We start from the raw sequence: 9,641 nt of genomic DNA, 5'->3' as shown, positions 1-9,641 counted from the left end.
CATCAAAGTTGACCGATTCTACCGTATGAAAATATGAGGTTTATTCTCCAACTGGACGACAAGAAAGCAGAATTTGGGATTAACAATTTAATAAATTTATTGGAAAACTATTTTATACACAAATAGTTTCTTATACTCCTATAATGCATATTTAGCTTAAGCGTTATTATAACTATACAAGACATATGTAAAATGTTGTTAAACTCGATAAGCCCTACATCTGTATGAATATTAATCCCTGAATTTATTTAACAAAAAAAATAATTCTAAATGAGCACCTGAAGCTGTTTTTGCCCATTTGACAAATGTTTATGCACTTATTGTGAGTCGCTTTGGACAAAAGCTTCTGCTAAATGAATGTAATGTATCTTGTAATGTAATATCTATGTAGCCCAATTCCTGATTGCTCACTTGTGTTTTTTCTCCCACTATTATTTATTTCCATCTTGTGTCTTCCTTTCTCAGGTATTGATGTCGCTGGCTCCGCTCAGAGCAGTCGTCCCTATTCCCAGGCGACGTGAACGCAGCACGAGGTAACTTCCTGGCAGCAGGTAGTTGCCGCGAGCAGGAAGTTGTTCATGAATGCGCAGCGGCTTCCGGGCGCACGGCGCGGCCACTCACGAGTCCCCCGCGAGCTCGCGGCGCTTCTGGAGATGGTGTGATATCCTTCTTTCATGGCGGAAGGCTCTTCTTCCACCTGAGAGTAGGAGAAACAAGGCGACGGCCATGATCCTCCGAGCGGTCGTCGTTGTGCTGTGTGCGTCGCTCGCGTCCCCGCTGCGGGTGCTGAGCCCCCTGCGCTGCCCGCGACAGGTAACGTCACTCCGTACTCTCCTCTGATTCACCTATCTTTCTTATATTTACATTCTTATGTATTTGATTGTTCTGTTCAACGGGAGGAACCTGGCCCTGTGGATTTTATTCATCTGTAAAAATGAAAATGAAAGAAAGAAAAGAAATACGCGAGAGGAGAGCTGCAATTAGTAATTGATTATATTAAATGAATCGCCAACTATTTTGATAATCGATTAATCGGTTCAAGTAGTTTTTATGAAAAAGTCAAAATTCTCTCATATCAGCTTCTTAAATGTGAATATGTTCTGGTTTCTTTGCTCCTCTGTGACAGTGAACTCAATACATTTGGTGTGTGGACAAAACAAAACATCATCATTTTTTACCATTTTATGGACCAAACAACTAATCGATTTATCGAGAAAATAATCCACAGATGAATCGATTGTGAAAAGAATCGTTATTAGCAGCCCTATGATAGATACATTAGAATACAGAGGAGTCGAGACACAGCATTCTGGAAATGTGAGAAAAGTATAAAGAAAACAAAAGATAAAGTAGAATGGAGAATAAGGGCCACGTCAATATACTTTTGTTTAAGAGAAACAAAAGCCTGCCTAATAGAAAAAAACAAAACATAAAGTCTAACGATCACACAAAGAGGACTGGGGCCACAGGGAAAATCCTTTTCAAATTATTTTTATTCCTCTTCAATTTTTTATATGTATTCATTTTTGTTTATCTTTTTATTTTATTATTGAAATGCATAAAAAACTGAGTCTAAAGTCACTATGTTGTTAGATTGACATAACGTAGATTAAAATGGTGGTAGGTCGCAGGCGACTAGGTCAACATCAATGCTGAACAAGGACAAACAATTGATATGAATGTCATGTCCTCACAGCGTGACGGTTAAATAAACATGAGGGTTAGGCTTCACACTGTACTCGTTCAACGAGCTGCTCATTTTATTCATAGAAATAATTTATGTACAAAGTTGAACAGAAATATTTGTTTTATTAATCATTGGTGATTTCTGTCTGTGTGTATTTTGTCTTGTCATTTAGACGTTGACTGAAAGCCCATGAAAGTTTCTCGTTAAAATAGAATCACTTCCTTATGACACGATATGCTGAAAAATATGACCTCATAAACACGGCCATTAGAGGGAACCACACAGAAGTTGTTGGGTTTTTTTTTTTTTAAATGTTTTTTAATTAATTAAATTATCTGTTTTTAGAATGTAAATACTAGAATCCTCCTTTCAAATTTTTTCCTTTTTTCTGATTTCTTTTTCCTGTCCCAGGATTTGAGGTGCACCGTCCACACAAGTAAGTAAATCTCTGCAGGACCCTCGAAATAAAGATCTGAAAAAAATATGGATGTGACATAGTGTGTGTGTGTGTGTGTGTGTGTGTGTGTGTGTGTGTGTGTGTGTGTGTGTGTGTGTGTGTGTGTGTGTGTGTGTGTGTGTGTGTGTGTGTGTGTGTGTGTGTGTGTGTGTGTGTGTGTGTGTGTGTGTGTGTGTGTGTGTGTGCGCGCGCGCGCGCGCGCAGGTAACTGTCTGGACACTAGCTGGCTGGACGTGAACAAGTACACTCCCAGCAGACCGGAGGAGCTGCAGGTGTCTGTGGACACCCGGCGGGACGAGGCGGGACGCCTGCTGCCTGTCCTCGGCGCCAACTGGACGCTAACGGATGACGGTAAGTTGGTCTGCTGTGACATCGTCATGACGTACATGACAGCATGGCGAAGGGATCATTGACACACGGTACTCTGCTGTGTTTCCTCAGGCAGCATCAGTTTCCTGAAGGCCACGGAGCTGCACGTCCTGGTGATGTCCACCAATCTGAACCTGTGTGTTCGATATACTTTCAAAGACACGCTCACAATGAGAAGTCCAACCGGGGAAAAGGTGGGTTGGACTAAATCACTTCAAATGGTTCCTTTTGTCCGATTATATTCCAATTTCGTGGAAGGTAAGGTTTCAGCTCCCTCTTGGGGAATTGACCTAAAGAACTAGATGGATGGATGGATGTGTCCTGCTGTGTCCGTGGGCGAGACACTTGACTCTAAATTGTACCGGCAGTGTATGAATGTGACAGAAAAAGTGAATCAGTTGCAGTTAATCGCAGCGCTGTATGAATGAATGAACTGTAGAAGTGCTCTGAGTGGTCGTTGAGACAAGAGAAGCGCCGTACAAAATGCAGTCCTTTTACCATTAAGCCTGGATACAAAGTGGCCCAAATGATAAGTGGAAGAAAATGGAAGGATGGAAGGAATATATGGTCAAATGTGTAAGACCAGGAACTCGACCAAATGCCTACTATCAGCAGTTGACAGTATTCTGCGTTCACTGCTGTGGACCCAATTCAGTTCACAATTCCCAAAAATATATAAAACATCAGATTGGACTGAGATCATCAGAGAGAAAACTTGTGTGTCTTTGTGCTCTGTGTTTTTTTCAGTGGTTGTTGTCCGCAAACATGGTGGTGCTGGAGCCCGGTCACAGATACCAGGTCTCCGTGGTGAACATCCCCAAACCTGAGATTGGCCACAGCGGCTACGACGTCAGCAAGGAGCTCATTGTTCCTGGTGAGTGGAAGTCGGAAGCAGTGTTTTTTCTTTTGTTTTTGTTGTTGCTGTAATTGCTGCTGATGCAGAAAGAGAGTCCATCTTCCCTTCCGCTGCTGGACGAAGTTATGATCGGAACAGTCTGGTTTCTTTTCGAGACAGGACGTCGTCACCCATGTGACTCAGTGGCTCCAGAACAAAACATATGAGAAACTTAATGCTTAAACCAGAGTAAATAATCACCTTTCTACGTAAAGTTGAACATTAATTAGGGGGCAATGATTTCCCAGACATTGCCGTTACTCCTTGGTCTCTACTTTAATAATGATCCAAATCCACGTTTGTCAGTTTAACGGCCGAAAAAAAGGGTTGCTGCATCAGGCGCGTGTTTTAAAGTTTTTTTTAATATTACTAAATCTTCTAATAAATCATCCAACGAAGTCATTAGAAAACCACCTCCTATTCCGTTTAGCAGGTAACTCTCATAGTTGGCGGATTTGCCTGGTTAGTAAGAGACTTCATGGACGAGCAGGTTATCTGTGTGTAACATGCAGAGTGTTCAGCTGCCAGTGAAGTACTGCAGGCCAACAGCGCAAATGTTGTTTTTGCTGCTTCAGTATGGCAGTGCCACAACAATGCACCCAAATACACCTCGCCTGAGGCCTCCCATGCCCACAGGGCTCTGACTGATGGGCGCTAATTGCACTGGGTGTAAAATGTTTCTGACTAACCCGTTTTGGTTTATGCCAGGTATGTGTTATGCAAGGACAAACAGGGTTGTGTAAATAAATCAGTCAATAGGAGGAAATGGATTTTTCACATGAACACTGAAACTCAAGCATGAATGCGCCTTGTGTTACAGTGAATGGTGTTACAACGCCACCTTCACTTTTCTCATTCCATGCTTTTTAATTTATTATATTATATTATATTCTAAAAAATATGATGCTACATTATATTATATTATGTTATGTTATATTTTATTTAATTATATTATATTATATTGTATTGTATTTTATTTTGTTATGTTATGTTATATTTTTTATTATATTTACCTTACATTATATTACATTATATTATATTATTTCTAATGTCATCAGTCTGTTATCTGTCTATCCGAGATAAAACGATGAACTGGAATATATAGGACTATGTACACTTTAAATGTGTATATGTAGAGTAGTATCTGAAACAAACATGTGGGTCTCACATCTGTAAACAAGAATATACAGTGTGAGATGATAAATTCATACAATTTTTCAAAACCTTGCTGTATGTTTCAGGTGAAAAGATCTGGTTTCACCCTCACTCCTCTGCGTAACCTTCAGTCCTTTTCACTTCGACTGATGAAAGATTCTCTCCTGGTTCTTGCTTTGCTCAGGTTGTCAAGATGCCACAATGCAGATGACCCAGTTTTGCGTGGAGAGAGGTGAGTCACCGACAGCCGCCTGAGTGAGTGAATCACGTCAATCGTTTTCGAACACGCTGTCTTGTTTCTGTGCCGTAGGAAGTCTATGGCAGGCGAACATAAGTCTGGCTAAAGTCCCCGCGGTGGAGGGCGGGTCTGCGCTGGCGGTCAGCTTCAGTCCTGACAGACTCTGCGAGGAGTACATGGTCATTGTTCGCTGCTCCGCTGTTCATCAGCACGTAGACCGTGTATACAAGGTAAGTTTGTGTCACGATGGACGTGAGGATGCGTTCACAGAGCACTCGCGCAGGAGGCCGCCTCCGTCTTCCGCAGAAGGCAAATGCAGTTTCCTTTTTCAGCGATTTGACCTAGAACATCAGAACATGTAGGTGCTCATTAAAACATCCTGTGCTTTGTATCTTAACCTAGTTTTTACCCCAGTTATTTTTCCTACTTTGCAGAGCAGAAAAATGTTTCCTGCAGCATTTTTCTGCTGAATGTGGAACAGACTGCTCATTATGTTTCACAAACTACTCAGGCACAGATACAGTTTTGGCCTCACATATCGTACCTTCCTACACTGCATTATGGGGTGTGTTAGGCTGCGTTCAGAGGAGATAATGTTTGCTGCAGTTCAGTAGCAGTGACAAGGCAGCTTCGACTGCTGCCTGCTGACTGTTTGTATCCATGTGCTGTTAAGAGTCTTTACCAGCAGCTCTTACCTATGGCGAGAGTTCAGAACACTGTGACGCAAATAGAAAAATGCCTATGTGGTTGTGTGTGTTTGCAGTGCTTGTGTTGAGGTTTTTCTAATTCGCTTGTGCTTTGTCTATCGGCATGTGGTTTCGAAGCAGCAGTGTGTTGCGCTCTCATCGTACTAACTTAGGTTGACACCAAGCAGTGATGGCAAGAAGCTGTAGTTTTGTTCTGTGCCTTTGAATCGTATTGTGCTGTACTCAACCTTCTGTTGTTAGGCTTCACTTAAGCACAGTGTCAAACTGATGGGTAAATTTAAAGCAAGTTGAAACAGATGTATACACTAGCACACAATTTTTTTTGAACATAGATTTTCCAAAACTGAAAGGTGTTCAACTTCAAATGTACCAGAATGGAAGTCAAAGAATGGAAATATTTGAGATGATAATTGTCTGACGAGTGTTCTTACAGTAACCATTCCTTCTCTTTTCCAGGCCAACCACACAACTCTGAATGTGACATTCAGCCTTAGTAAATGGCCCACATCCTGCTGCCAGTTCGACGTCGAGGTAGCCTTTTCAGATCTACTATGCCAAGCGATGCCACTGTTTCGTACGCAGTATCCATGATCACGTTCGTACATGATGTTTGAACATGACTTCCCTCTTCACTGCAGGTCAAACCGATTTTCCCACAATGTGGCCAGGACTGTGCCCGGCAAGGGAGAACTCAGGATATTTGTCATGGTATGTTGGGAGATGTCTAATATCGGTTTCCTGATATCGGTAGAAGAGTTGCTAAACATTCTAGCCCAGTGTTACTCATTGCACGGCTCTTTAATTGGCGACTCGCATGACATACACCGCAGCCAATGCACAAAGCCTAGAGAGACGTCCGAGCTTCCGAGGTGTAAATGAAAACAGCATCAGCGCAAGTAAAAAAGTGCAAATAAAATTTCTCCTTGGCACCAGTTCGCCTGAAATTTAGCTGGTCTGTCAACGCTCGTCTGACAACGCTCGTGGGAACAAGTGTAACAAATGTTTTGCAAGTAAAGGCGGCAACACGAGCGAGCAGTGGAAACATTTAGTGACAGTGAAAGTACACTACTGCTGCTGGTCCAAGTCACAGACAAGTCCAAAGCCCCTTCACAGCTGCAGCTAGTGGGAGGATGACTGAGGAGAGGGTGCTGAGGGGGGAGTTTGAATCAAGATTCAGTGATTGAACCATGATGATTGGACAGTTTGTACAGTTGGAAAAGTGGGTTGCTATACTGATTAAACACGTCTGTGCTCTGAGACAATAACGTGTTAACAGCCAGGACCAATGTCAAGACTCCATATTGTCTAATTCAGCTCGCACAGCAGGTATGCAGCTTATATGAGGACATGCAGCTACCTGTTATGGGAATATCTTGTGGTCTTCCGCCTGTTTGTTGATTTTATGTTAACATGTTCACCATTGTAGTTTAGCAGTCTTATATCAGCATGTTATGATTCCAACATTTGCAGAGGCTGATGTGAACGTCATTGGTTTTGACAAATAAAATTTCATGACTACTTCACTCTGTATTAAACAGCGACAACTAATCAGCGAACTGTGTTCCGTTTCCCACAGTAAATCCACCAGACAAGCAGGATGTTCCTTTGTACACATTCGTCACCCTGGGAGTGGTGTTAATGTGTGTAGTGATGACAATTGTTATGTGCGTGCTTTGCAGGAAGCCAGGTCAGTCCCGATGCATTTTCCATTCCTTCGTCATTGAGTTCTAACATCAAAACCCTTTTCATTGAATATAGAATATAACTTTTTTGATATGTACCTTTGTTTTTTATTGGCAATATTCTCTTAACTGTGCTCTTGTGCACTTTCAGGCAAAATTGTCGCTGCAGCACCTGTGCAGGGTGACAAACTGCCACAGCAGCAGCTTAAACAACCTCCCAAAGTGCTGGTCATCTACTCTCAGGACCACTACCTCTACAGGGACATAGTGCTCAAGCTCTGCGCCTTCCTCCAGATCAAGTGTGGCACCAAGGTGCTGGTGGATTTGCTAGACTCCACCTCGGTTGGCTTGGTGGGTCGCCTCCGCTGGCTCGAGTGGCAACGGCAACAGCTGAAAAATCCCTCTGACAAAATCCTGGTCCTGTGCTCGCAAGGCGTCCAGGCAAAGTGGAGGGCCTTGTGCGGTCAAGGCCGGGTAACACTGAGGGAGGACCTTGTCTCCCCCACAGACGACATGCTCACCCCCTTTCTCCACCTTTTCCTACCAGACATGCACCAGGCGGGCATGCTGGGCAAGTACATGGTGGCGTACTTCGACGACGTCAGCAGCAAACAAGACATACCATCGGTTTTTGACATCACAGTCAAATATAAGCTGATGAAACACTTCGAAGAGCTGTACTTCCGCATTGTGGACATTGAAAAGTATCAGCCGGATCAGGTCAACCACATTCCAGGCATCGGAGGGGACGAATATTTCAATTGTCCCTCAGGCAAAGCCCTGAAGAATGCCATCGAAACTTTCCAGGCCTACCAGTTGGAAAATCCTGACTGGTTTGAGAAGGAGTGTGTGGATTGTGAGGAGGAGGTCATGACTGAGGCCAACCTTCTGATTGACAAGCTGCATATCCCTCCAGTCCTAAAGTGTGTCCCTCAAATCAGAGATGGCCCTCCTGTCTACATCCATGAGGTAGAAATCACAGAAAATTGTAACAGTGTTCATGTCCTTACACCTGAACTCAACCCACCGCACCCCCTGTCGTCAGTGGTAGAAGTGACACCAGAAGTAAACCTTGAGTACAACTATCAGCATCCATCGAACCTGGAGGACGTGTTGACCGATCACATGTACCCTCACAGCCCCAGACCGGAATCTGTCTACATAGTTGAACCTGTTTTAAACAAGCCTCTATCACCAAGACAGAAGTGGCTCGCCCTTGAGGAACAACCACTGGGCCAAGTTCCCACTGAGGATGATGAAGAAGATTCATTGGTGCCAACAAGCCAACTCTCTGCTCATTTGGACTTGAGAGGCTCGGACCTACAGAATTTCCCTGACTCAAATCCTCAAGAATCCTCATGTGCAGACATGCAGAGTGAATATTTCCCTCCATCTGAAGTCAGCTTGTCCCTGCCAGTGAAGATGGATGACAATGAGTTTCTGGGCCCTAGTCGAAAGGGTCCAAACAGTGGATCTGATCAAGGGTATATCTCTAAAATGTCCTCCCAGCACGAATCCCCCTTCAAAGAGGATCCACTGGTGGCTCTAGCAAGGCTGCAGGAGGAGCTGTTTCAGCAAGATCTCACATACTCTGACATGGGTCCTGAAGGCAACTGATGCTCATTGTCCAAAGTCCACCTGCAGCAATAGGTGCCAAACGCTCCCAATTTAAAGCGACATTACCTTTGTGATCATCTTACATATAGGAGGGAGCAAGAGCTCCAGACACTACGAGGAATTGGACATCGCCAATCCAGTGCCTATGGCCAGTGAAGTGTGGGGCTCATATATTAGAGGTTTATTTACAAGTTTGTTAAATTCAATAATCCATACATTACTAATGTGTCAATTGCCTTCATGGAACAAAGAAGTGACTTACACAGGGATGGGGGAACTGCACATGTAGACTTGTTGTTGTGGATGTTGCCCCTTGTGTTGGACCCCATGGACATATTCATCTGGACTCTGTTTCATGGTGCCGGCGTCTAGTGGTCACGGGAGTAACTGAATCTTTATGAACTTCTCCTTGAGGTTCAGCACTTAGACAGGAGGCTACAAAGCTGGATATTCAACCAAGCAGAGAAGGATCTGCTCAGTGGACCCCAGATCCTCAGGAGATTGGGAAGTTCCAGGTTCACAATCTAGGAATCTAGTACAACACTTTCTAGTGAATGGTGCATGGGAGTCTTAAGATAACACCTGTGTGCTCACGCAAACCTGAAGCCCCATCCTGTAGAGATGTAGCCTGAGAACACTTAGTTGAAATCTGGTTTTAAGTCCTTTGATAACTTCTGTTTATATTTTGCTAAAATGGTATTTTTTACCGCATATATTAGTTTTTAATCAAGACTCATACTGAATCTAACAGCACTTGTCTTTGCTTCAGGGTTAATGATTTTTCCTCAGTTATAAAAAAAGCATAATAAACAAACACTTTGTACAGTACTTTCC

The 9,641-nt window shown here is 43.3% G+C and overlaps 1 protein-coding gene across 1 annotated transcript; it reads left to right on the top strand.

Moving 5' to 3' along the window:
* The first annotated feature begins 465 nt into the window (after positions 1-465).
* Positions 466-9,635, top strand: il17ra1a (interleukin 17 receptor A1a). Its single transcript, XM_035625079.2, has 11 exons — positions 466-813; positions 2,099-2,123; positions 2,349-2,495; positions 2,586-2,707; positions 3,261-3,387; positions 4,748-4,795; positions 4,874-5,031; positions 5,965-6,039; positions 6,147-6,216; positions 7,085-7,195; positions 7,342-9,635. The coding sequence occupies exons 1-11, from the start codon at positions 583-585 to the stop codon at positions 8,805-8,807; spliced, it is 2,580 nt and encodes an 859-aa protein (XP_035480972.2). The 5' UTR covers positions 466-582; the 3' UTR covers positions 8,808-9,635.
* Positions 9,636-9,641: the final 6 nt, after the last annotated feature.

The sequence above is a fragment of the Scophthalmus maximus genome, chromosome 2, assembly GCF_022379125.1.
Source record: "Scophthalmus maximus strain ysfricsl-2021 chromosome 2, ASM2237912v1, whole genome shotgun sequence".
In the NCBI taxonomy this organism is placed as follows: Eukaryota; Metazoa; Chordata; class Actinopteri; order Pleuronectiformes; family Scophthalmidae; genus Scophthalmus; species Scophthalmus maximus.
The sequence above is the reverse complement of the archived record's forward strand: the minus strand, read 5'-3'. Positions and strand labels throughout refer to the sequence as shown.

Bases quoted from the DNA above. Each gene is read 5' to 3' on its own strand.
- il17ra1a (XM_035625079.2), top strand. From the start codon at position 583: ATGCGCAGCGGCTTCCGGGCGCACGGCGCGGCCACTCACGAGTCCCCC. The intron at 2,708-3,260 runs GTGGGTTGGACT...TGTTTTTTTCAG, and splicing joins GAAGTCCAACCGGGGAAAAG to TGGTTGTTGTCCGCAAACAT. The intron at 6,217-7,084 runs GTATGTTGGGAG...CGTTTCCCACAG, and splicing joins AACTCAGGATATTTGTCATG to TAAATCCACCAGACAAGCAG.